The sequence below is a fragment of the Urocampus carinirostris genome, chromosome 19 (genome assembly GCF_059441175.1).
Source record: "Urocampus carinirostris isolate Australia breed hairy pipefish chromosome 19, RoL_Ucar_1.0, whole genome shotgun sequence".
NCBI lineage: Eukaryota > Metazoa > Chordata > Actinopteri > Syngnathiformes > Syngnathidae > Urocampus > Urocampus carinirostris.
In genome coordinates, this window is record NC_142367.1 from 14,464,565 (window position 1) to 14,491,395 (window position 26,831).

At 39.8% G+C, this 26,831-nt stretch overlaps 2 protein-coding genes across 6 annotated transcripts; one reads left to right on the forward strand and one right to left on the reverse strand.

The window, feature by feature from the left end:
* On the forward strand, nucleotides 1-12,251 carry l3mbtl2 (L3MBTL histone methyl-lysine binding protein 2). Of its 4 annotated transcripts, none has more exons than XM_088323199.1 (18): nucleotides 1-468; nucleotides 1,011-1,399; nucleotides 1,532-1,643; nucleotides 1,705-1,838; nucleotides 1,907-1,976; nucleotides 2,149-2,228; nucleotides 2,575-2,692; nucleotides 4,988-5,122; nucleotides 5,187-5,281; nucleotides 5,342-5,588; nucleotides 7,262-7,326; nucleotides 7,410-7,514; nucleotides 7,577-7,721; nucleotides 8,525-8,607; nucleotides 10,884-11,118; nucleotides 11,206-11,262; nucleotides 11,335-11,511; nucleotides 11,577-12,251. In XM_088323199.1, exons 1-18 carry the CDS (start codon nucleotides 72-74, stop codon nucleotides 11,645-11,647), a joined length of 2,715 nt encoding a protein of 904 aa, XP_088179325.1. In that variant the 5' UTR covers nucleotides 1-71; the 3' UTR covers nucleotides 11,648-12,251. The 4 variants fall into 4 exon arrangements, with proteins under 4 accessions (XP_088179325.1, XP_088179323.1, XP_088179324.1 ...); XM_088323197.1 differs by having other exon boundaries at nucleotides 1,011-1,438; nucleotides 11,577-12,249; XM_088323198.1 differs by having other exon boundaries at nucleotides 3-468; nucleotides 1,011-1,438; nucleotides 5,187-5,272; nucleotides 11,577-12,245.
* Nucleotides 11,790-26,729, reverse strand: chadlb (chondroadherin-like b). 2 transcript variants are annotated; one of them, XM_088323203.1, is made up of 11 exons: nucleotides 26,694-26,729; nucleotides 25,244-25,396; nucleotides 24,966-25,160; nucleotides 23,362-23,517; nucleotides 23,149-23,294; nucleotides 19,730-20,011; nucleotides 16,816-17,035; nucleotides 14,747-15,020; nucleotides 14,264-14,676; nucleotides 13,526-13,692; nucleotides 11,790-13,451 (listed from the first exon to the last, which is right to left on the reverse strand). In XM_088323203.1, exons 2-11 carry the CDS (start codon nucleotides 25,394-25,396, stop codon nucleotides 13,169-13,171), a joined length of 2,289 nt encoding a protein of 762 aa, XP_088179329.1. In that variant the 5' UTR covers nucleotides 26,694-26,729; the 3' UTR covers nucleotides 11,790-13,168. The 2 variants fall into 2 exon arrangements, with proteins under 2 accessions (XP_088179329.1, XP_088179330.1); XM_088323204.1 differs by lacking the exon at nucleotides 26,694-26,729 and adding an exon at nucleotides 25,466-25,581.
* Between the last annotated feature and the right edge of the window lie 102 nt (nucleotides 26,730-26,831).

The window sequence follows — 26,831 nt, forward strand, 5'->3', positions numbered from 1 at the left end:
TAGCTTAGCTCAGTTTGCCTTTATTGCGTTTCTAGCCTCAATAAACACAGCAGGATAGAAGAAAGTCAATCATGGATATAACTCCAAAGAAATATAGTTCGGGTAGGACGTGCGCGGTTATTGGATGCCAAAATTCACAGAAGCGTCTGAGAGAATGGCTTGAACGGGAATGTGTTGACCACCGACCAGCCACGAAGCGGAGTTGTACATGCGATCCATTGTTTTCGTTCTTCACGAAGCCAAAGGATGATTACAAATCGCGGATGTGGCTGAGGGCATTGAACCTGAAGAAACCACCCAAAAACATTTATGTCTGTTCCTTCCACTTTGTGGAGAAAAAACCGACAAAAGAAAATCCTTTCCCAGAGCTGTGGCTGGGAAACAATCGCTCTCCCCCGAGAACGAGACGCTGTTTCAAGAGGCGAGCCCCTTCCTCTCCGCATAGAAAAAGGAGCCGTCTTCAATCCGGTAAGCCTCAAATTGGAAATGAGCTAAAATGTAATTTCGTCCCTTTACTTTAACAAGAATTTTTCCTCTGGTGGCCCAGCATCAACGCTGCAAGCCCCCTTTTTCGTAATGGAAGTCCGCTCACTTCAACATTATTAAATTCGTATGTGCGCCATCTAGTGTCGTAGCAGTAGAACTACAAGCCCCAACTGGGCAACGGTAATATAAATTTGCGACACCGGTGACGTAAAATGAATGCGACAAAGCGTACCTCGGCGTGTAAACAACCGTCTAAAGGCGCTACTGTAAGTGAAACAAAAAATCGCAACAAATGTAATTGGTAACAAACTATTTAGAGGCGTCGAATCTATTTTGGTAGTCTTGTTTACATTTCAACGACGCTAACGATATAAGTTCGTAATAGCTTTTGGCTAATATATGACAATTATTTGTGACACAATGTATGTATCACTTGATCTCTATCCTGACAATCATTTGTTTTACCGTTGATACAAAGCACATTGAAAGCAAAACGTCGCATATTTGATCTATTTCTTGCTCAGAACGAGAGGAAGTTACGACGCGTGGAAGGAAGGATGCTGCAGGAGTGGGTCCTCCTTTGAATAAACTGGAATACAGGATGCCGTCCCACTGCGTGGCCTACGGATGTGGCAACACTGCTGAAGACAACGTGACACTTTTCCGTTTCCCCGAAGACCCAGAGGAGTTTCGCAAATGGGAGAAGCAGGTTAAGCGTGTACGAAGCAACTGGTCTGCTTCTCCCAACTGTCACCTCTGCATCGAACATTTTGGGAAGGAATATTTTGAGTCTGGATCAAGCTCAGGGGTTCCCAAGCTGAAACCCGGGGCAGTTCCCACTGTGTTTGTCCGCCCCCGCTGCTCTACTTATGATTGCACTGGGTGTAATCACTGCTCTCCTGTAATCGAAAAGGCGAGCATTCACAATGTACCAAAAGAGTTTAATATGACTGTGAGTAAAATCTTGTTGTAAAGACATGTTCACAGAGTCCCCCCCCCAAAAATAAGATTTCCAATTATTGTTTTTCCTATGTGTGGTTTTCAGACAAAAAACGATGAAATAAGATCATCTTGGTCACATAGCAGAGATGAGGCAAGTGATAAAGAACGTCAGAAAGGAGGACCACAGGAAGAGCAGTCTGAAGAGGAACAGCCAGGTTGGTGGCTACTAAAACAAAACAAAGGGTCACAATTCAAAATGCATTCATTTTCTTTTAGTCGTATGCGAGACGTGTGGCATAACTGGCACCAGTAGCAGCTTTTACTCCAAAAGCAAACGTTTCTGCAGTGTATACTGCTCACGCTCCTTCCGGTCTCGCTTCAAGAAGTCCCACGCGCATGCACGGCGACAAGTAAAAAGTTATCTCTTCCTCCCAATGGGAAGCAGTACTTTTAAATGTTTCTGTACCTTTTTCTGCAGGAAAGTCCTCTTGGAAAAAAGCCCAAGTTCTTAAGCAAATTTAAAAAGGTTAACTCGACTCTACAAGAAGGTGAGAACTGTGCTCATGCAAATTCATTCTTCTGTGCTATCAAACACATGCAGTTTTCTGTGTCACTCTTATTAAAAAATAACAACAACTTAGAACGATTCCACACACAAATCAATTACAAGATGCAACAAAAAGCTTGGTGACTATACAAATTTAACTTTATATTCTTCAGGATCCAATGCAGTTTTTGAATGGGGGAGTTACTTGGAGAAGGAAAGATCCTTGGGGGTGTCTGTCTCCTGCTTCAGACATGTGAGTGTGTCAAAGGCAATAACAATAATAATGGGCCTAATACAAACTTAAATTGCTTTCAGAAGGAAAAAAATCTTAACCTTTTTTGGAATTCTTATGGGGCATTTTTGACAATAACTTATAAGCTGAAAATTATTGAATAAAGATGTTTTTTACAACATGACTTTTTTTTCCTTCATAGAATGTTTACGCTCCATTTTGGGGATTTTTTACTTGAAGAGTCTAAGAGTTTTCTTGAATTTAATTAGTTTTGGGGGGTTGTTTTGTACAACAAGATCATTTTACATTTTAAACATTTATAAAGGCATATAACAGCAACAAAATGGGGTATAAAATGTTCCTGCAGGCTCCCATGTGTGCGGAATGGGACAACATCAACGTTGGGATCAAAGTGGAAGTCTTGAACACTAATGCCGTTCTGCCCTCCAAAGTTTACTGGATCGCTACTGTTATACAAATTGCAGGTGTGGACATGTTTTTGTGTTTTCTACTAACCTCGTATGCGCTCTGTAACTGAAAAAGCTTTTTTTGTGCATTATTAATCTTATCGTTTTACTATTAAAATAATCAGTAAAAAAAAAACTAAGATACAGAGGCAGTAAAAATACCCTGAATGCATATTTTGCTTGTGTAGCATTAGCAAATAACAAGTAACTTTTTTTATTCTGTTGTCCTTAAGCACCTTTCCCTTGAATCACTTATAGCCCCAGTGTGTTATATTGTCATTCCTAATGGTGGGAAAATACGTAATTCATTTAAATAAATTGAGTAATTTAAATAAAAAGCAAAAACCCATGTACTATCTCACAAGTTTTTTGGTTTTTAAAGATTTATACAGTTAGAAATCTAAAATTATACTACACAACTTGAAGAAGCTGACTTGTTTTAGTGCCATGCCTTCATGTAGGTTTCAGATTAGGGGAAGTTGTAATGGTATTCTGTGCAGCCCTTTGAGACTGTTTGTTATTAAGGCCTATACCAGGGGTTTGCAACCCAACATGTTGAAAGAGCCGTATTGGACTAAGAAATAACCTCAAAGAAATTGGTCTGGAGCTGCAAAAAAAATAAAAGCTTTATACAAGCCTTCTGATGAATGTAACACACGCTGCGCTATGAGTATCTGTATTAGCCTACCATCAAAATGACTAAGTTGAATGCAGAGCATCCTGTGAACGATGATGCACCATATGTCTACTCTATTGTGGGATACCTGAGGTTAACATATTTACAATATTAATGAATTACAGTATGTTTCATTTATTTGATAAAATTAAAGAAATTCAATAAAGAAATCCAGTGTTTAATGTAATTTTCATTTTTTAAGGGGTCGGAAAACCAGAAGGAACATACACAACGTGCCACTTATCCGGGCAACAGAGTGCAATAAAACGTCACATGCATTTATAAAAATAAAAAAGGCTGACTTTTGACAAGGTAAAGTAAATAAAATCACATTAATGCAGTTTAAGTTAGATTTCCGTGCAAACGTCAAACAAATCAGTGCATGGGTAAAACACAGCCGCATCCTGTTCTCTCTTTTGATACTAAAAGCAGCAATCATTGGGCCTGAGCAGCAAAACATAAATAATATCTCCAAGTGCGATTACAAATATATACTGACAAAAATCAGAAATCACCTAATAAAAACAGCCACTTTACTAAAAAAAAGTGCTCTTACCTGTTTAATGTGATTTCAGTGTTGAAATTAGGATGCAGAGGTAAATTGTGATGCTGTCGCTTTAATAGGGGGAGAGCTTGCGCTCCGCTTCTAAAAGAAACTAATAGAGATAGGAAAACAAGCAAAATAGCTGATTTCCCTCTCGTCTCAGTCACACCCGGAGTTGAAATGTAATATTTATCCTACACATTTTTACATCATTGGAAAACGTTTGTCTATGTCATGTTTGTCCCCCTACAGAAACCATATGAAAAGAAAAATATATATTTCTTTCCTCCATTTTAAAAACAATCAAACATTTTGGGGAAAGTGCCAGAGAGCCACTCTGCAACGCTAAAGAGCCGCATGTGGCTCCTAAACCGCAGTTTGCAGACCCCGGGCCTATACAAATAAATGTGACTTGACTACGGAGGATTTTGCGAAGGTAGTTTGTCCCAGTTTTTAGCACTTAACAGCCACTTACAGACCACAGCTGAGCCCTGCATGTGATCGTCGCCGGGTCCCGTGATTCGGGCATCTAGGACTTTTCCAATGCTTCCTTCTCCAGCCACTCATGTTTGCCACAAATTTTGTGAAGTGGTATCCTTAGGTCTTCCAGTGTCTTCTTCAAATGCACACACTTCAGCTCAATCGATAAGCTACAACGACTTCAAGTGGTGAATTATTACACACTGTAACTTTTACCATACAAATTAACACCAGAGAACTATTATTTTATGCCTTAAACATGCTCTATGTAAATAATCAGCCTTTCTTTCTTCCAAAGTTCAGTGTGGGGTGGTCACTTTTCAAAGAACGAAGTGCAACAGCACCTCTACTACACTAGGGAGCAGTGGCACTCTCATTGGCAGTGTTTCGTTTAGATTTAATCTACACGCCGTGCATGTAGCACAGTATAAGCATAGTGGAGCAGACTCTTAAGTGACCTCATGACAAAAATAGTTAACACTGATGAGGTGACAAAGTTGTTGGGTGTGCGTGAAAGGATTTCTTATTCTGAGGAGGGCATGGCATTAAATGATTAATGGAAGAAAATTCTTATCAGTCATGTCCCAATGATTGGATCGTCTTTCCTCGGCAGGATACAAAGTCTTGCTGCGATATGAAGGCTTTGAGCACGACAGCAGCCGGGATTTCTGGTGCAGCCTCTACTCGGGCGAGCTGCACCCCATAGGGTGGTGCACCATGACCGGCAAGCTCCTTGTGCCGCCCCAAGGTGAACACTTATCTGCTCAGATTCCATAAAGACATTGAGACATAACTTCTTTCCTCTTTTGTAGACGTGACAAATATTGTCGACTGGAAAGAGTATCTGATGAAGAAATTGGTGGGGGCCCACACCTTGCCTGTTGAGTTCTACCTGAAGGTGAAAATGGTAATAAAGGAGCTGCGGTTCCACTGTGTCAGTTTTAATGGGGCGTCATTTGTCTCTTAGCTGAATGAGAGCTTGAAGCAGCAATCATTCCGAATTGGCATGCGCGTGGAGGTGGTGGACCCCAAACACATCAGCCGGACTCGCAAGGCCATCGTCTCGTCAATCATTGGCGGCCGCCTGCGGCTGCTCTACATGGACAAAAGTGACTTCCCTGAAAATGTGGTCACGGATTTCTGGTGCCATCTGGCTAGTCCTCTCCTGCACCCGATTGGTTGGTCCAAGCGGGTGGGGCATGACATCAGACCAAGTGAGTACATTATTATTATTAGACTTTTTTCATGTGGAATCAATCACTCGAGGTGTGCTGTAGGGCTCCGTCTTGATCCAACTTGAGTTTATTGTAATGAATGGATTGCTACTTGTGTTAAATCAACAGTGTGAAAATTACTTGTTGCTTTCTTCTTACATTTCAGAGTGATTTTGGTTGTATTAAATTATAAAAAAAAAAAAAAGAAATTCCGACACCCATTTGTGGCAAGAATGTTGGATTACAAAGAGCACCCTAAGCAGAAAAGTTGACATGTTCACACAACACAAAATAAATCAAATAATGTGCCAAAGTAAACATAATAAAAATAAATCAGTAAAAATTAATATTTAATAAACGAAAGTTATAATATAATTAAATATACATGTATTGGTCCCCATATATATATATATATATAAATGCCAGGCACGGCGGATTAGTGGCTAGTTCTATGTTCTTAGGTCATGGGTTCAAAACCAGCCTTCCTGTGCGAAGTTTGCATGCTCTCCCCATCCTTGCGTGGGTTTCCTACGGGCACTCCGGTTTCCTCCCACATTCCAAAAACACGCATGTCAGGTTAAATGGCCGGTCCAAATTGTCCCTAGGTGTGGATGAGCAAGTGAGTTGTATGACTCTGTGTGCCCTGTGTGCAGTTCAGGGTGTCCCCTGCCCACTGCCCAAAGACAGATGGCATGGGCTGCAGCACACCTGCGACCCTACTGTGGATAAGCAGTGCAGATAATGAATGGATGGATATATGTTTGCAGAGTCAAGAACACACTTACATTCACCATTCATTTCCCTTCACTCTTCCAAACCTGACACCGAACATCAAGCCCCACAGCACAACAAGGAGTTAAGTCACAGAGAGACCCGACAGCATACACTAGTTTACCACCTCCGCATCATATGCGTCGATATCAGTCAACTATCCTTCGCCATTCAGACCTATCCCTTGCACACACTCTAGCTTCCATTAAATTAGCCAACCTCACATCTAGATGACCTTCAACCTCATCCATCCAACCATATTTTGGCATTCCTCTCATTCTATTTCCCACCACTTCTGCACTACATACTCTTTTAGTCAAAAGGCCTTATTCCACTCTTTCCATATGTCCAAACCATCTCAAAACATTTTTATAAATACAAAAATATCAACATAGAAAAATCTAATAACATGTGAAAGTAATAATAAAAATCAATACAAATAAAGGATGGTAATTAAAATAATATATATATTTTTAAAACAAATCAAATATGATATTATGATAATAAAAATGAATAAATAAAAAAATAATTATAATCTCTTCTGGTGATATTATGAAGGCACCGATACATTTAATATTGACAGATTCAATTTGCATAATAAACAAAAATTAATAAATTCTTTGACTGTAAAAACTTTGACTTGTGTCAGACCTCAATGAAGTATTTATTTATTGTAAATATGTCGTCTATAAACCTCCCCATCAAGTCACTTTTAATTATTAGTACCAGCTTTTAGCAAATCAATTTAAACTGTAAAATGGTTCTAAATAATGACCTGTATTCCCCAGTCCTTTTTGGACAATACTGTATCAATATCAGTTATAAAAATAAGCTATTTGCTCCCTGTATATTAATGTAGATTTCAAAGTAAAATAATTTACAATTTAATTTATTTTTCCAAGGTAACAAATCTACAGGCTCAGGTTTGAGGGGGAACTCTGACAGTACAGCCAACCTCTTTAAAAAGGTAAACTGCAATCTTAAGTGATGTGCATTCTAGAAGTGTTGGTTTTGAAATTCTCATTTGAGTTCCTCATATGTCCTTATCAGCCCAGGTTTGTTTACTTGGAGGGCTGTTACTTCGAGGAAGGAATGAAGCTCGAGGCCATCGATCCTCTAAACTTGAGCAATATCTGCGTGGCAACTGTACAGAAGGTTAATACTTTAAAAATCTATATAACTCAAAGACATGATGTTAAGGGTCTTTATTTTGACAGGTTTTATCGGAAGGCTACTTAATGGTCGGCATCGACGGCGGGGAAGCACATGTGTTCGACTGGTTCTGTCACCACGCCTCTTCTCATGCCATCCTTCCTAAAGGCTACTGCAAAAAGAATAACATCCCTCTCACCGTGCCTAAAGGTCTTTTTTTAAAATATTCTGCCAGCTCCAAAAAAAGACTAGTCGACCATAATCCATCTGGGATCTGTGTCTCAACACCAAATTTATCAAGTACCAAAACATTTTTTCCCCTCACGATGCGATGGTATTTTTTTATGCATTCCTACGCATTCCTAAATACCGAAAATATTCATGAATCGGGACCTAAACAACCATAAATACCGAAAAGATAAATAATAAATGTACCTAAACAACTATAATTATTTAAATGTGTGGTTATTAAAGATGACACAAAGTAAAGCTAAAGAAATGCAAGCCTTTTGAACCATTTACTGTTTCTTTGAGCAGTGGTTCGATGCCAGACACTCATCGATTTATTTTTGAACTAGATTGTTGTTCAAGTTTTCCCATCTTTTCTTTACCGTCATCACAAACTTTCTTGAGCCTTATTATTATTGGAAAAAAGGAATAGAACCCATTAATAACAATATATTCTCAACACATGTTGTCGGACTGACGATCTCTCAAAATAATGCTACTCAAGTAGCCAGGACTAACCACTTATCACACTCAATTAGCGTACGGCTGTGTTGGGTTTGTTCGAGTTACAATTTTTCATTTGAATATCGAAGAAAAAATTACCTGATTTTTATTGAAATCAAATTATTTGTTCAAATATAAATTGTTTCATGGGCCAATATTATCACTGTAATTGCCGTCAATGGCTTTGATTGCTTTAGAGTCAATTAAAATTTTCACATTGGATTTAAGGTTTGAAATTTTCTTGTAAATAAACATAGTAATCCTGGGGGTTTCTGTGACAGGTCTGGACTGGAAGACCTTCTCTTGGGAAGACTATCTAAAGGAGACCAATTCCAAAGCTGCACCTCCACACCTTTTCAACACGGTGAGTTAAAAAAAAAAATCTTAGAGCTGGGCATTATAGCCTAAAAATGAAATTTGGGTTTTTATCAGTCGGTCTAGACCAGTGGTGGGCAAAATGTTTTAGTCGCAGGCTGCCTGGAGGCAAAAAATTATCGATTGGATTTATCGTATCTGCTGATACAGAGTCTTAAATCCGATACCTCGGCAATGCAAGGATAATGCAGGCTGATCTTGAATGCATATATACACTTATATTTGTTTATGCGTAGACCAATTGATCAAATATGTTGACAATATCTGTGTATTATTTGCCCTCGTGTAGGTTTTAGATCAGGTGTTGGTGTCATAATAGTCTGTGGTTTGCAATAATCTGTAGTCTGTGCAGCCCTTTGAGACTCTTTGTGATTAAGTGCTATACAAATAAACATCACTTGACTTAAAAAGCTTCAACGGCCACATGTGGTCCATGGGCTCCAGTTTGCCCAACCCAGCTCTGGATGATTTAGTTTTTAAACAATACATTTTTGCAAAACACTTTTCTTTAAAGATACATTTGTGATGAAGTTTATTTGAAATCTAACACTAATAGCTTGTGATAAACTATCTTAAATGTTGCAATTGACTAGTTAGTAACTTCACAGATCCCATGGATAGGGTGTAATTGGTCCCTGCCAAGTCTCTAAACATGCACATAATATTTTTGAGGCTGTACTTGCCTAAGACACACCACAGGAAATGGTTCCCCTTCGATTCCAGTGGTTAAGGGATCCAATCAACCAACCAACCATATAAATTTGAAGTTAATCAGAATAACTGTATTTTTAATGATATAAAACATTGCAAATGTCGTAGTGTGCTCGTTTTCATGCTTTGTTTTCTCACTCGCTTTTGATTAACTGGTTGATTGGGTAATATGCAAGTTTTTGCCTTTGCTGCTGTGCTTAATTTGTGCGCTAAGCAGAGGTGGGATGGGTTTCTCATCATATGAATGATCGCAAATGCCATGGTAAGTATTAGTGCCATATTACCTCTGCAGTGCTATAATGAACTATAAAATACAAACGAAAACTATTTACAATTGAATTTTAACCATTTTGAAAAAAGAGCGTGTGAAAAACACGCAAAACAATATCCCGGTAAAACAAAAAAGAAAATATCAGCAGTGTCTACTGAAGATTGGCATTTAAAACGTGCTTAGAGGCACTTCTTTGGCTTCTATCGCAACTGAAAGACAATGCACTCTGCTTTAGAGCCACCAATATCATTCAAATGACTCAAATTTGGCTCCTTGTCGTCCATGGACTCATGTTTTATGTACAGCACTTTCTTTATTTTTGCCCTCGCCCTGGACCCCCCGAGAACAGGTGTCTCGAACTGGATTTACTTGGAGGCCTCTGGAGCTAGAGTCCGGGTAAAACCGGGCCAATTTGGGTTTCCCCAAGTGTGTGTATATAAATATAAATATACAGTATATACATGTGTAGATAGATAGAGAATATAACAAATATTCAAGTTGACTGAGAGAGAGAGAACAAATAGAAAACCGTTAGCTTTTAAATAGTCGAGTTTTTTGGGGGGAGAGAGAGAGAGAGAGAGAGAAAGAAAGAAAACAAATGCTTCAAGAAATGCATCATTTAGGCAGTATGATGTAAGGCGCCGGACAAAACAAAAACTACTCTGAAAGATGCAGAGAGGAACGCAGAGCAGGTGTATGGTCAAAGTGCTGTATAAACAATGCTATGATATGAATTGGCCATTTGGCATGGGAGAAATCAAGTCAAGGGGTGATGGCTAATCAGCGTGAATCTTGGCTGTCCAAAACATTCCACGGTGGTGCGGGGAGCAGCCACAAGATTTTATTTAAAATGTGATCATTTTATTTTAATTAAAAAACAGTTCCCGCAATTGAGTGACCAAGCGATGACTGAAGCACAAAGTATCAAAGGGGTCTCTCTGTATATATGAATTTGCTGGTCATAACTGATGTGTTGTTATATCGTGTGTGAAGGAGTGACAGTTAATGATAATCGGAAGTTGTCATTAATGATCTGCCCTTTTTAAGTAGCGGAGTATTGCGTTAAATTTAAAAGGAAGTCGAGTTAAAATATTTGACTCGAAACAGGTAGCAGTACTCGTTACCAAGAATAGTTTTTGCGTTCCTATGTAATACATAAGTTCCAAAAATTGTCTTGGGCATCAATTTGTTCACTGCCTTTGACTGCTACGGAGGTCGAAGGCAGTGAATAAGTTAAAATGTTGCGCAACAGCTCGATTCTAAATCTTGACGCACCCGGGTAGGACTTCCCGGGTCACGGCATCGCCCCCCACATGAAACTGGAGGCAGTGGACCTGATGGAGCCGGGGCTGGTGTGCGTGGCCACAGTGAAGCGTTGCGTGGGACGCCTGCTCCTCATCCACTTCGATGGCTGGGAGGACAAATTCGACCAGTGGGTGGATAACGAGTCCCCAGACATCTACCCCATCGGGTGGTGCGAGCTCACCGGTTACCAGCTCCAACCACCGCCCGGGCATGGTGAATACTTTCGCACAAGAAGATTTATTGATGGTCCGGACAAAGTAGGAAAAAAATATTGCGTTGCTTTTTTCCACCAATTCGTAGAAATCCAGGAAGTGGTGCAGGCCAAGAAGACAAAAGTGCAATTGCACAAAGGGAAAAGTAAGTTCTCCATTTGGCTATCTTTGTTTTTGTACATTGTCACGCCGACATTTGGTGTTACTGATCTTTAAGGGCGCAGGAAAGCAAAGAAACACCTGCAGCTTCTCCGTCAAACCAAAAACCTCAAGGAAAATGAAGATCAGACAGAGATCTTAAGAGACACGACTGTCCAGCCCCTGGTCCAGCGAGCAAGCACTCCTATGGATGTGCCACTCATTCCACCCAAAAGTGAACCAGAGGAGCCCCAAAGTCAGTCAACAGATTTTTTAGTTTTAATTTTCATAGATGCTAGCTGACTCCGTTTTTTTTTTCAGTTGCTCCAGTGGAGGTGAAGGTGGAAGAGATGGAAACGGAGACTCTGATCTCCTCTCAAGTTCCAAGATGACTCAGATTCAGATCTACTTTATTGTCATTCTAGTACACGTGTATACAGAACGAAATGTCGATACATCTGACCCGCACAGTTTCCTTGAATGTACAGATATAAGTAAAAGTTGTATTGTATTATGGCTACGTATAGTATTTTACCATAGTGCCGATAGTGCAAGAGGAGTAGCTAACCAGATGTGCAAAATGGGCAGTCAGGTTAACAAGTCAGGTAAACAGTAACATTAACACTGTAACAATAACGCTGTAAGTACTATAGTGCAGAGAGCAAATGTGCAAGGAGTGGCAAGCTATAAAGAACTGCCAGTAGTGCAAAAAGTCAGATTAGCAGCCGTTTAGATTTAGGTTAACTATATGTTAGATTGACCATTTAACAGTTGATGAAATGACCATAACGTGATGTATGTACCAGATTTTGAAATAAAGTGTAATTGTGATCACAAAAACTGATTTCTAACTAATTATATATACAAAGCAGATTATTTTACTCTTTATTTTACTTTTTTAAGGGGCAAAAAAAAGATACCTTACCAAAAGCAACACAAATTATTTATAGAAAATAACTTCCAATGAAAACAAAAAAGAAATGGGTAGTGCAATAAATGTTTTTAATTCAGATTTCGACATTTTTCTTTAATCTTTTGACATCCCTGTAATTTTTTTGAACAGGGCTTAGTGATATACCCCAAAACTAAAAAAATGCAACAAAACATCTGTTTTCTCATACTTTAATTATTTTTATTTCACTTTTTCGACCAATTGAATTTCAAAACAAATTTCATTTTTTTTTGGTGGGCGACATTTTCCAAATGTGTTTATTAAAAAGGATTAAGTAATATTACAAATATATGTGCGGTTTTCTTTCTTTTTAACAATCACGATATGTATTTTATACTTTTTAGAAATGTTTTTAGCACTAATTTTAGCATTACTAACCATTGTCCAACAAAAAAATAACAGAAAAAAAAATCAACAGGTTCAAATTTATACAGTGCATTTTTTCAATCAAAATGTGTATAAGTAATCATTAGGAATGGGAGGAAACATTTAACAGCATTGAGTTCATTCAAACAAGACATGCTTGTTTTAGCAATAGAGGCTAGTTGTCGGACTGGCAAAGCTAGCTGCTGAACTGACAAACGATCACCAAAGGGATGTTAGTTGCTATTTAGACATGAAAATGTACGAAACCTCTCACATTTTCTGGAATAAGCAAGTAGATAAAGATTGTTTAATTCAAAAATTAATAGTACCATTTCTAAAGTTTGCAGTTAAAACCGCCAAGGCCACCTAAGCGATGCTAGTCACAATTTAGACAAGGAAGTGTACCAGACTTCTAACTTAATACACATTTTCCAGAATAAGAAAGAAAAAATTATTTCTTTGGTTGTTTAAAAATTATAGTGATAATTTTATCTATAAGGCCATAGTGCAATGGTTGCCAGCATCAAATGCTATACATAACATTGAGCTAAATTTACGAGAGAAACTTAAAAGTATAGTACCTTAGGTGCGGTGCTCAGTCTCTTCTTTTCCTAACTGTTTTGATCTTTTGACTCTTGGCAAGTTTGGATTTGCTTTTAAGTATCTTCCCTTGTTGAACACTGCGGCGAAGGTGTGTTGGTCTGGGTTTGGTGGCCCTGGGGGTCTTTCCGCCCTTTGGGGCCATGGGTGGGACCGAGGGGAGGGTGTGGCCTCCTGGACAGGCTTTGAAAACGTGGACGTCTTTGACTCTGCGGCCCTTCAACTCGGGGGGGTTGGCGCAGGTGGCTCGGACTTTAAGGTTGACTTTCTCAATCCAACTAACAGAAACGGGAAAAAAATAAATTGTGGCCCCAGAAAAAAAAATTGGCTACCAACTGAAATTAAGACGTACAGTCGAAGTGGCAGCAGAGGGCAATCACACATCAGAGGGTTGTCTGCCAGGTTGATGACTTCCAAGGATGTGAACGAACGAAGGTTCGGCACCTCTTCCAGATAGTTGCCCTCCAGGAAGAGACTCCTCAAACCTGGACCCAGGCCTGCGAGGGAGTTTTGCGACATCTGCAAAAACGAAATAAAGAGGTTTCTATGAAAATCTTGCCTGATGATTATCAATGTCCAGCTCAACAGTTTTCACAACAGATGAACTAGCATATTGACTGATCAACTTTTACATGAAGCAGGTTACCAAGGCCCACTCCGGACCAACTCGCTGCATTCCAGAATTCTCAGAACAAATGCAGAGATGGGAGCCTATCACCTGAAGATTGATTCCAAAGAAAAACGTAGAAAAACCTACTGGTTTTTGCTCTTCTAAAACAGAAAACTGAACTTGTTTGTCTTGTCGGTTCAATGTGTTAAAAGTATGAAATGTATGTTTCATTCTGTGCAAGTAGCGTGACATGACTGACATTGGTTTAAGAAATGTAGCATTGCAACTTTTAACTCAACTTTTGCAAATGTCAATCCTCTGCTAGTTTGGATTTGATAGTTAAACATGATTGATGTCCATTCACTTAGAATTTTAACTCTGGCCTAAGAGATGGGGGGAGTTATTCAGACTATTTTTCATTTGTTCGAAATATAGCTAAATCATTTTATTGGCCCTGCAGGCAACTCAAGCTCCACTCACCTTCTCCAAGGCCATATTATCCAAATAAAGCTCTTTCAGTGTCTTCCCCAAAGTCCTGAAAGCATCTGGCCCCACCCAGCGAATGGCGTTCCCCGAGAGCCTCAGTTCCTTCACGTTCCCCAACCTGCTCAAAGCTTGTGTGGGCACTTCTTTCAGCTTGTTCCCCCCCAGATGAAGCGTATCAAGGTCCGCAGCCTGATCCAAAGCCTGGGGCGACACGTGCTGAACGGCGTTCCCAGTCAGGTAGAGAGCTCGAAGGCTCTCGGCACCATTTAGAGCTCCCGCCTCCAGCCTGGCAATGGAGTTGTTTTCCAAATGAAGGGCCAGCAGGCCTGAAAGCAGTTTGAAGGCTCCTTGGGGGAAGATGGTGAAGTTGTTCTTCTCCAGGTGGAGGTAGGTCAGATGAGGGAGTCCTGCGGATTACAGGAGAGGAGTCAGACATATTGACACAGACCTACTAACAGAAGTTTGTATTCCAAATACCTTTAAAGGCCTGAGGGTCGAGAGACGAGATGAGATTCTCCGAGAGGTACAAGTAAATGAGGCCCTTCATGCCATTGAATGCGTTGTCTTCCAACTCCACGATTTTACAGCGCTGCAGGTGGAGCGACACAACCTGGGCAGTACCGGGGAAGCTGCCGCTGGGAATGTAGTGGAAGTTGTTGCCGCGAAGGTCCAGGAGACGAGTGTCGGGGGAGAAACCACGAGGGATTTTGGTGAGGCCGCGGTTCTCGCAGGAGGAGTGATGCTCCTCCGCCTAGTAGCGTATCAAAGATTGAAATCATTCTAAAAGTTATATATGATATAAATGAATGGAAAAATAGAAACATGTTCTCTATTAACTCCAATCTAAAAAATGAAATGGAAACAATAAATACATTACAAAAAAGGAAAATATATAAATTTTCATGAATCCATTTTACTGTTACAAAGAAAGTCGCGTTTTTTGATATATATAAACAAATCTAACAGTTCAATAATAAGGCACCTTTGCAATTTGTTCACCGGGTGACAGTACGCAACCGACATACTCTGCAGGAAGAATGTCTGCAAGTGTGTCCAAACTAAGGCATGAGGACCTTTATTGGCCCACCAGTCCTTTTTCTGTAGACTACAGCATGCATTAAAAATTGTATTTGTTACATAAAATGTTTTATTAAACTATTTCAAATATGCAAAGATGTTGATTTGTATTTTCAATTTTACAGTATTAATAAATTGATAAATGTTACACCCCCAAAAAAGTATTCTGTTTTTGGTCAAGGCTCAGACCGTAAAAAAAAAAAAATCATGAATGCTTTCTCTGTAGCTGCTTTGAAGACAAGTCAGGTTTTATTGTTCCTGTATTGGTTGTGGAGGGAAAAAAATCATAAAGAAAAAAACCTATACTTTATTTTAATTTAGCTGAATTACAGCAAAAAAAATGTGTGTGTCCTATAAAAATAAACTGCTTCACACACACAAAAAAAAAAAGAGTCATTTTTTTTCACAATGGATAAAGAATATACGCCTGTGAGGACTCAAAATATTCATTGCTTGAAGGCTAATAACACTGGGACACCACTTCTGGTAGTTTCCATTTGGTGTTAGCATTAAGCTAGCTAATTTGGAGGAAAAGTTATCGAATTGTTATAAATACATGCTGTGTAGCTGCTTCTAATTCTGGGAGTAGACTTGAAATTTTGATAAGCAGCTTCTAAGTTTCTTATGTCTTTAGTTTTTTTAAATCCTACAGTGCAGTGTTGTCAAACATGCGACCCGCAGGCCAGATCAGGTACGACAACAGATTGAATCCGGCCCGCGAGACACCGCTAAGAGAAGCACAAGAGTAAAATGAGCTGCAGTTTGAAATATGTCCACTTGATGCCGCCAAAACAACTGTACAAACAGGCTTGGAGACAGCTTCTTCCCCTGGGCCAACCACAACCTTAAGAAGCCCTATTTATTCTGATAGTTTTCTATCTTTATTTTTATTTTTATTTAGTCTTTATTACATATTTGGAGTGCCATGTCTAATCTCATTGCATGCAATGTTTCAAAATATTTATATTTATGACATTTAGGAAAATTCTATTCTAACTGTATTTCTTTCTTTTGATCTTTTTCACTCTCTTTGTATGTTTTCATTTTCCTGTTTCTTTTTCTTCTCTCTATTTTTGACTCTCACGCTCCATCTGTCTCTTTCTGTCTTTTTTCCTCATTCTCGCATTCATTCTTTCTCTATTAGTCGCTGTTTCTATCTCTTTATTCCTTTCTATTTTTCATTCTTTCTTTTTCTGTCTCCTTTTCTCTCTCTCCCTCTTTCTCTTTTTTTTCTTTCTCCATTTCTGTCTCTTTCTCGTTGTCTCTCTTTCTTTCTCTCCCTGTCTCATTTTCTTTGTATCTGTCTTCTTTGCTACTAGTCCTGCCTCGTTGAAAGTTTTTTTCTGCAATGTGGTCCCCGAGCCAAAATGAGTTGGACACCCTTGCTATCCTGTACCTCAAATTTCTGCTCTGATAACTGAAACAAAAAGCATCCTTATGAATGAAAATGAATTGCAATCTTGACTCACGTCACAAATGCAGTTGGAAGGACACTTGGCTTTGAGTTCGGGCTTCTCCGTGGGTGGCGGTGCTCTTCGACTGGCTTCCTCAAATTCTGCCTTCAGCATGGCCTCCTGGCTTCCACATCGCATCTCTGGAGCATGGACGGCCTCCAGGACCTCGCCGGAGAGGTGCGATGGTCCCGCGCATGTTCCCACCAACTTCACCTTTCCGCGGATGGCCCACTCCCTGCAACCCAAGTCATCTGAGTCTCTGTTCTACGGCTAATTCACACTGCATCTGGAGCAGTTCTTCTGTGGTCTACCACAATCTTTTCGTAAGCTTTCTATATCTTATAGACACTGTACACAAACCTTTATGAAGGTCAAGAAATTGAATGGGGTAGGAGGTTGGTTCTCAAAATGAGAACCTCCGTCTGTTTTTTATGTCCTAAATGCTCACTATACTTACTATAAATTATAACCAAGAGACTTCATCTTATTTATTGGATGACAGAAAGAAAGAATACAAAGCTGTTGAGCTTTTTTCAGCATGTTGCGGAAGAAGTCTGTCATATCTAAAATAGTGCCTAGTCTTATACTGTCTTGGCTGCCCACCAACATGGGGGAAGGCATCTTCCATGCGGCTAAGAGAGACTATGGTCCTCAATGGTTCAAACTGGATAATGTGTGCAAGAGTGCTTATAGATATAGAGACATACAGGCAAGGATGGTCACAGCAACCTATCGGGTCAGCTCAAGTCTTCTATCTAATGTCTGAGAGGCCTTATCTAAAATAAGATATATAAGTTGTATGTCAAAACAAAGCTGTTTAAAGCTTTATAGAACAAACACATATATATTACCATAAGAAATTCGTACAATGATGCAGAAACAGTAAACTGAAACTGTACAACAAACCAAAAAAAAAACCAAGTAAACCCGAAGATTTACGTCGGCACTGTTGTGTGCCTTTCGGCTGTGGTACGCAGCTTTGGGTTAACTTGAGCTGATTCCCTCAAATCAAATGTTCACTTGAAGATCAGCCCAAAAATGAACACTGTTTGGCGAAAAGCAGCGATATAAAACTGAACGAAATGGCACGAAAAATAAAATCATATTATGCAGATTACAAGATGCAAATACTGAAATTTTTGGCCAACAAGCAGAATGTAAGTTTGCATACCTGTCAACATCCACGGCTCCTTGCCCGCACAAACTGTTGTATTTTCCCGTACAAATTAAAATACAAAATAATCGTACACCATATTTTTTTCCCGGAATGATGCATGATGGGAAATCCCCAGGCGGCAGACGAATGCGATTGACAAATTTGCGTTTTTCCGTACAGATTTCCTTGTATGTCGTACTCGTCTTAAAATGCATAAAAAAAGTACTTTGTACGGCAAAACTGTACAGGTTGACAGGTATGAGCTTGTAAAGCTTGTAAGCTATTGATGAAAAGCGGAAATGAAATCTAACGTGAGGGACGTAGAGGTGGAAAGAGGAAGTGGCGCATCATTTACCCCTGCACCGTGGATGAAAATTTTTAGCTATTTTGCGATTTAAACTGATAGTTTGGTAAGCATAACTTTATCTGAATAATATAACTTCGGCAAACTCCAGCACCAAAGTGTTTTACTGAAGTAAAAGTATTGTTGCTTCAGAAAAATAGTAATCAAGTAGAAGTAAAAAGCAGTCATTTAAGTAATTACATGAGTAAAAGTAAGTGCATGCTGTGCAGATCCTCCACTAAGAGAAAAAAGCAAAATATGTCGAGATAGAAGCCTGGCCCGACTAAATGATTGACATTTCAACCCTGAACCCGGGTTAGGGCCCATGCCCAAGATCTTACCTCTGTGCCCTTACTTATTTTATGGGAGCAAAATTATTCAAGCAAGGGGAAATACAAGTAACTGGGGAAAGACTCTCTCTACAAAAATGTATAAAAAAGGAAGAGCCAAATTCACAGAAATAAAATCCGTGAGCGGGTAGAATACTATTGTTTCAATGTAGCATAAACGTCAGCGCCCCCTTATTTTCAACAGGAGCCAACCATACTAGCAGGGGGGAATACATGTCACAGGGGAAATACTTTCACTTGCAAAAATACTTTAAAAAGTGGAGCAAAAGTCCCAGTAATACCATCCCCAAAGTGTATCCGTGAAGGAGTAGCGTCAGTGTTGGGTAGGGTTACTTTAACTGAATTACTTTTGGATGACTCCAATACCAAATATGCTAACAAAACACAAAAGAAACTAAATATGAATAAAATGATGACTCACAACACGTGGTAAGCTTTCTCTCCTGGCTTTGATCTATTTGATCTCCGGCAAAACTAACATAAAATGCGACAGTAACAAAATGAAAACAAGTCCAAACAGCTTGCCAACATCATTTTTGCCGTTCCATGTGTTCCGTTACTCCCCAAGCCTGCACAAAATGTAGTAATTTTATTCATATTTAGTTTCTTTTGTCTTTTATTAGCATATTTGGTATTGGAGTAATCCAAAAGTAATTGAAAGTAATCAAGTTAAAATAACCCTACCCAACTCTGAGTAGCGTGAATGTCATAGCCCACTTTAAGAGGAGCAAACAGTTCTAGAAGGGGAGATCCGTGTAACTGTGGAAAGACTTTCACTTGCAAAAATATTTTAAAAAGAGGAGCAAAATTCCATTGAATAATACCAATAAAGTGTATCTGTGAACTTGTTTTTCAAGTAGCTTGAGTGTCAGTGGTTTTCTTAATCTTCTAAAAAAGGAACGAACCATTTTAGCAGGGGTAAATCAGTGTAACTAGAGAAAGATTCACCCTACATAATACATTAAAAAGCTCAAACAATTGGTTCTACTCGTGCTCTCCTATTTAGATGGTTTCTAAAAGCTTTAAAATGTTTTTAGACATAAACAAATTCGATTTTGGAGTCATAATTGTGGAAATCACCTGAGCGGACGCAGGTAACAGTTACAGTAGACGGGATTCCCGGCCAGGATGAGGCGCGCCAGCTTGGGGCCTTCACCAGAGAAAGGCTGGAGGACTCGTAGCTGGTTGTGGCTGAGGTCCAGATGAATGAGGGCGGGCGACTTGGACACGGCTGTGTCGGCCAGGTCCTGCAGGGACATGTGGTCCAGGAAAAGGTGGCTCAGCTTATTCATGGACACAGACTCCTCGCCCAGGTACGTCATGGGGTTGTAGCTCAAATCCAGGCGCGTAACTTCTGGCAATCTGGGCAAAACATCTTTTGCTGATTTTGTTGATTTTTACATTGTCGTTCTTAATTATTATTATTCTGTATTGGAATTAAATGTCTCAAGATGGCACCAAACAACTGGCTAAAAGGATAAAAAAAATAACATTCCGGTGACATTAATCAACCAGAAATAACAAATGTCTATTTTTGCTGTATAAAACTACTTGATATGAAATGTTGCAGAATAATTATACTCATCCGAGGTTTTAATGTTTGTGAACAATTAGAATAAATTTAAAAACAAATATATGACACATCATTTTAGGATCCAGCATGCAACATTCCTCCAGAGGGCGCCAAACAAGTTTGGAACTGTCCTATCACCACACACACACACACATGTCCCTAAAGATTTTGACCCTTTATAAGTGGTGGGCTGTGAGGGTCTGCAAGACCTTCTCTGCTGGCCTGAAAAATATCTGAATCATGTGATATTATATTTTGTCCATCAATACCTAATTCCAAATTGTCGGCTTCTTTTCATTGCCTCTCCCTGGTAACCAATCACATTTTAGCCATTATTTGTTGCTAGGCTCAAATCTACCTGGAGGCCTTGGAAAAAAATCCAGAAGGCCCTGGCCCGTAAAATCGGTCTTCAAGAAAGCTGTTGGTTAAGCCGATCAGATTTGGAGTTGGCGTCTCAAAGGCAGCTTTAAGAGATGTCACAGGTTTCACAAACTATGACCAGCTAGGGGGGCGGTAATCCAACAAAGCGATTGCGTCAAAGGCCGTTCAACAAGGAAATACACTGTTGTGTTGATTTAATTGCCAAAGTTCTGACAACTCCGAACCGGAAAGCCTTTTATAAGCCAAAAAAGGTTTTGTCCGCCACTTTTAGCCTAGAGTTTCTGGTTTTGTTTGGACATGTCATTCTTTGGCGACCCCTATTTTGTTTGTTACTTTGTTCCTTGCATTTCAATTTCTGGCTTGGTCTTCTTTTCTGGTTTCGATATGATCAGGTTTTATTTTGTTTTTTTGACATTTTTTGTTGACTGTTAGTTACGTTGTTCCTGGATATTAAATACAATCCTTGTTTTGAGCACCTCTGCCTCAGTCCTTGCTTCCCTTCACTTGGTCCACCCCCAGAACAAAAAGTCCTTTACCATACAAAGAAGCTTTAATATGTCACAAAAGCAAAGGCCGTATCGTTTTGTTTTTTAACAAAAGCATGAAAGCCACAAGGGATGTTATGCATATTTTACAATGTGAATGTTACTAAAACAGGCTTATTGAAAATTTTAGAAGAGAATTGAATTTTTTCCCCTTTCATGGTCATCAAAAAAAAAAAGTTTTTCCCCCAGTTATTTGTGATCGTATAAGTATCGTTACACTTGTATCAGAAAGATTTTTGGGCAAAGTGTGCTGCAATGGGCTGCAGCAGACAAAGAGCGGGAGGACGCCTTACAGGTTTACACCAACAACAACGACCAGAGGATGTTGTATCTGAGTCAAATCAAGAGGCTTCTCCTGCTACTGGTAACCATGGAAACCAGTACTATTTGTTTATTGTGGGGGAGTAAACCCCTACCCAAAAAACAGCCTGAAGAAGTATGGCTGTCACCAGACTATACTTGCCCAAGACACACCACAGGAAGTGGTGCCCCTACAACCCAGGTGGTTACGGATCCGTGATCAGAGAATGTTAAAGAGATATTAATGAGACCAATTTTATTATATTACATTGGCTGGGTTTAGAAAATGGATATTTGATTAATTTTCTTTTATTATATACATTATCCAATTTTAAAAAAAATATATAAATCCATCATTTCAATTAACAAATATATGAGAAAATAATTTAAAATCCCCTTTTTGGTTAAAAGGTGTTTTCTTGAAATGTACTTTTCCCAAGGATTGCAAAAGAAACAATACCAATCTTGATTTTAATTAATGAACGACAATTGCGCAAGTAGTATTAAAAATCAGTATTTCGTTTATTAAGGTTTTATGATGTCCCCGATATTAAAAATGTATTTTTCACAAATGTTAAACTTTGTGAATTGAATAGGGAATAAAAAAATGTTAAAACCCCATCAAAACCTGTACATTTTCCCATTTTTTTCAGACTAGATACTAGTATAAGTACTCATTAACTGTATATTTAGGGAAACAAAGAACCGATAATTGTAGTGCTTTAAATCAAATGTTATCCATCCATCCATCCATTATCTGCACAGCTTATCCTCAGTAGGGTCACAGGAGTGCTGGAGCCCATCCCAGCCATCTTTGGGCAGTGGGCAGGGGACATCCTGAACTGGTTGCCAGCCAGTCACAGGGCACGCAGGGACAGACAATACGCTCGCTCATTCATACCAAGGGACAATTTGGACCGGCCAATTAACCTAACATGCATGTATTTGGAATGTGGGAGGAAACCGGAGTGCTCGGAGGAAACCCACGCAAGCAAAGGGAGAACATGCAAACTCCACACAGGAAGGTTCGATCTTGTGACCTCAGAACTGTGGCGCACACGCGCTAACCACGGCGCCGCCGTGCTGCCTCAAATGTTATTCAGTAGATTGAAAAATATTCCAACAAAAGAACATTGTTGATGTGCACTGACTTAACCCTCTTGTTGTGTTAGGACCACTAATGTGCAAACCCTTCTCAAGGTTTCTTCGTTTTCCTCATGTTAAGGTTTTTGAGTTTTTCCTTGCCCTCATGTAGGTTTTAGATCAGGGGATGATGTAATAATAGTCTGTGGTTTGCAATAATCTGTGATCTGTGCAGCCCTTTGCGATTAAGGGCCTCACAAATAAACATGACATGACTTGACTTCATTCTTGCTAGAGGGTCAATTTTGACCTGGGGTCAAACTCAGTTCTGACCACCAAAAGGAAAAAGGTTATCGTCCAATATAGTTAATACTTCATCTTTACCAACAATACATGGATCCATGACTATATTTTGATTTTATGGCCCCTAAGAACCAAGAATTATTTCATTTTATAATCTTGAAACGGGTCACTAGAGACTCTTACACAGCATAAGGATTAAGTATAATTTGGATAGTATCTGCGATCCCTATGTGTACCCAATGACCGATAATTAGGCGGGTCTCTGCCTGATATCCACACTTGGTCAATCGCAAAAATGCCTTTTTAACACCCACCTGGTCATGGTCTCGGTGGGGAAAAACTGCAGCTCGTTGTGGTCCAGACTGAGTCTGGTGAGCGTGAACAAACCAGCAAAAGCTTCCGTGTCCAAATAATTCAGCGAGTTGTGACTGAGGCGGAGCCACTTGATGTTCTGCAAACCCTGTGCAGAGAAAAAAAGGAAGGAATTATAGCTCGTTTTTTGCGGTCTGGACCAGTTTTGTGCTTACCTGGAAGGCCATGTTGGGGATGTAGACCAGCTGATTGTGCATGAGAGAGAGCAGGTTGAGGAAGCCGAGCTGGGAGAAGGCCCCCGGTTGGATCTCCTCCACCCGGTTCCGGTCTATAATAAGCTGCTTTAGCGAGGACAGGCCATCAAAGGACTCCTGAACATCGTAACAGAAAATGCTGAAAATCTAACGTTTATTATAGTCATCATTTTATATTTATCAATAATTTTTATTTGGAGTGACCCAGACAATTTTGTGTTTTCTATTAAAACGTCACACCTTTATTTATCAAATGAGTTGTCCAATGTATGTGTTCTTGTGCCTGTGTTGATCTATTTATCTTGTTAGCCAGTCTATGATGTGGCATTTTCTTTGCCACTCTGCTAGTTAAGGACTCAAAAGGCATCTATTTCTCAGACTAGAGACTAATGTATTTTCTTGCTTGGTTGTGCAGCATGGCCTCCCACTTCTCTTTGTACTTTTGTTAGAGCCTGTTTTTGCTGTTGTCTGAAAGGAGTAGTACACATCGTTGTAGGAGATCTTCAGTGTCTTGGCAATTTCTAGCATGGAATAGTCTTCATTACTTAGAACAATAAAATATTGTAGAAGTTCTCTTTTTTGGCCAATCTGAAAGGTTAAGCACACCCACAAAGGCGATGCTCCAGATACCGGACTAGCAAAGGAAGGTCAGTTTAATAGCGTCTATAAAATCCTAAATTTTTTCAGCTCTGCTAACGTCATTGATCAAGGGTTTCCTTATCATAAGTGAGCTTTCTAATGCAATTAGCAAACACTGGAGTGCCGGTTGCTGGAAATGGGCCATACTGTGCACCTTTCTTTGTTGCATAAAAATCAAACATTTGCTGTCATTTACCAATGTAAGTAAATTTACTTTTTTGTACAGCTCTTGAAACAATCCTTTCGGTGTACCAAAGTGCTTTACAGTAATAACAGAGAAACAATAATTCAAAAACATAGAAAAACTAAAAATAAAATAACCATTTAAACCGTATCAGATAAGATAATCAAAGGGACTTGCCGAGAGAGAGAGAGAGAGAGAGAGAGGGGAAAAAGAGGCAAAAAATGTAATTGAAACCAGTTAGTCTATGTTTTTGTGTTTTTCGGGCGCACCTTGATTAAAAGCCTTTGCCAACTGAGAGAAAGAGAGCAAAAGAGCAGGAGAGCGAGAGCGATGCATCGTTTAAGCATGAAAAAAGGAACGGAACGCAAACTCTTTTCAGCAAGATGCAGAGAGAACGCACAGCAGGTGTACAGTGACAGTATAGTATGAAAGACACTATGCTATGGATTGGCCAATCGGCATCGCAGATCTCAAGTTGAGCAGTGCTGGCCAATCGGCAGGAAACTTGGCTGTCTGATGCATTCCTTCGTGGTGCCAGAAGTAATTGTTGTTTTTTTAGAAAAATTGAATGGCCTGTTATTGCATGGCTGCCCAAAACATTCCTCAGTGGTGCGAGAAGCATCAATTGTTGTTTTCGCGCGAACAAATAAACCAGCGATAACTAAAGCGCGAAGTAGCAAGTGATGTCTGTATATTTATTCATATTATATAAATACACATTGTTAGATTTTTCTTTGTTAACCTGGTAGACAATGTCAATGTTGTTGCTAGCCAAGTTGAGGAAGACCAAGCGGCCAAGGCCTCGGAACGCGCCCTCTTTCACCCGCCGGATGTTGCAGCGCTGCATAGACAGGTGAGTCAGGTACGGGGTTCGCTTGAAGGCCCCGGTGGGGAGCTCCTGGATGTCGTTATCCCTGAGGTCCAGTTTCACTGTGATCTGGACAAAGACAGGGAAAGAAAATGAGCTCATTAATCCATTTCCATAAGCCATGGGACACCAAAACGAGGTTTGCGGGTTACCTCATCCAGAGTAGGAGGAACTTCGGTCAGGTTCTTGTTGACGCAGGTGACCGTGAGCTTTATCTGATCGCACACGCACTGTTGAGGGCATTTGGCCCCTTGCGTTGCAGAGAAAAGAAGCATGAAGGAGAGGAAAGACAGTGGGGAGTCCATCTAGAAGACCAGATGAGGGGCAACATTACACGTTTGGTGTTATTCCCAAATATCATGTGCAATATTAACTCCATGACACGCTGGAGAGACTGTCTCTAGGCTGGCCTGGAAATGCCTTGGGATCCCGTCAGAGGAGCTGGAAGAAGTGGCTGGGTATAGGGAGGTCTGGGCTTCCCTGTTAAGGTTGCTGCCCCTGCGACCCGACCCCGGATAAGCGGAAGTTAATGGATGGATGGATGGATGAATATTTATATATTATTCTAATTTGTCCTAAAACCTGATTTATGATATCAATACCCCTATCTGCTTATCTAATATTGAGAAATGTAAATTCATATATTGTTTATTGCAAACTGTCGCTGCTAATGTCATTCCCCTATTTTTATTGCACTATTTTCTGATGCACCTACAATTTAGTGTACGCAAAATTTACAAGTTAGTGCTTGTACACTGGCATAAAATTGTTTTTTCTTTAAAGTCATTTAGAACATGTTAATCTCAGAGTACTGAATCTAATCTCGTTGGTAACACAGTGTTTTTTACAATTACAGTCAGTGAAAACAATTTTAATTCATATTATATTTGCATGATTATACTACCAAAGGAAAAGGCTCTCGAAGGGGGGGTTAGTACCCCGAGGTTGAGATGGACCAGACCCAGTGTTGGCAGGAATGCCTTAAAAACACATTCCCATGATGGATCAACCGCCTTTATCCGCAACAGTGGATATTGGAAAGCTCCACGTTGTAAAACTTAAGTTGTCGTTTCGATTCCCGTGAAAGCTCCCAGGGTATGGTAACACCTGCACAATCCGTCTTACATTAGATTTTCGATGAAAAGTCTTATTGTTCCTGCTCAACATACTTTCCTTATGACACCATGTAATTAATGTTTTCTTACAAACCATATAGAGGTCCCTAAGAAATCAGAGATGGAGGAATTTCCTCCTCCAGGACTTTTCGTGCCCCCCCGAAGAGATGAACAGGCCAGACAGGAGACTGCAATGCATGCAGGCTGGCCTGTCGTACACAAAGACATCTAGTGTCTCCTGAGCAGTTGCTGCCAAAAAATTCCTTTCCAATGAAAATGTGTGAGAGAAAATACAGTAAAGTGAAGCAACTGTGAGCCATTTTGGACTATCCGTGTAGAAAGTTTTTGAATTTTAACTGCCTGCATTTACAGTACATGTACATACCTTTTGTTATACTGTATAAATGCAAACGCCCTTCAAAAAGGCATCAACCTTGACCCAATTTGCCGTTTACAAAATCGGAATTTGGATACAAAATAGACTCACCTTGGTTGTGTCCAGTTGCTGCTGGGTTCTGCAAGTCCTGCCCTGACAACCTCCCTCCAGCTCCGAAACAAACTGGGTTTATCCGTTCATTCACGAGCACGCCCACTCCAAACATACTCAGACTTGCACATAATCTCT

What these genes read in the sequence shown, in the direction of transcription:
- l3mbtl2 (XM_088323197.1), top strand. Translation starts at nt 72, where the DNA reads ATGGATATAACTCCAAAGAAATATAGTTCGGGTAGGACGTGCGCGGTT. An exon ending in GGGGCATGACATCAGACCAA is followed by an intron (nt 5,589 to 7,261) that starts GTGAGTACATTA and finishes TATTTTTCCAAG; the next exon opens with GTAACAAATCTACAGGCTCA. An exon ending in CAGCCAACCTCTTTAAAAAG is followed by an intron (nt 7,327 to 7,409) that starts GTAAACTGCAAT and finishes TGTCCTTATCAG; the next exon opens with CCCAGGTTTGTTTACTTGGA.
- chadlb (XM_088323203.1), bottom strand. Translation starts at nt 25,396, where the DNA reads ATGGACTCCCCACTGTCTTTCCTCTCCTTCATGCTTCTTTTCTCTGCA. An exon ending in TCCCCAACATGGCCTTCCAG is followed by an intron (nt 23,295 to 23,361) that starts GTAAGCACAAAA and finishes TTCTCTGCACAG; the next exon opens with GGTTTGCAGAACATCAAGTG. An exon ending in ATAATATGGCCTTGGAGAAG is followed by an intron (nt 13,693 to 14,263) that starts GTGAGTGGAGCT and finishes TCGTTTTTGCAG; the next exon opens with ATGTCGCAAAACTCCCTCGC.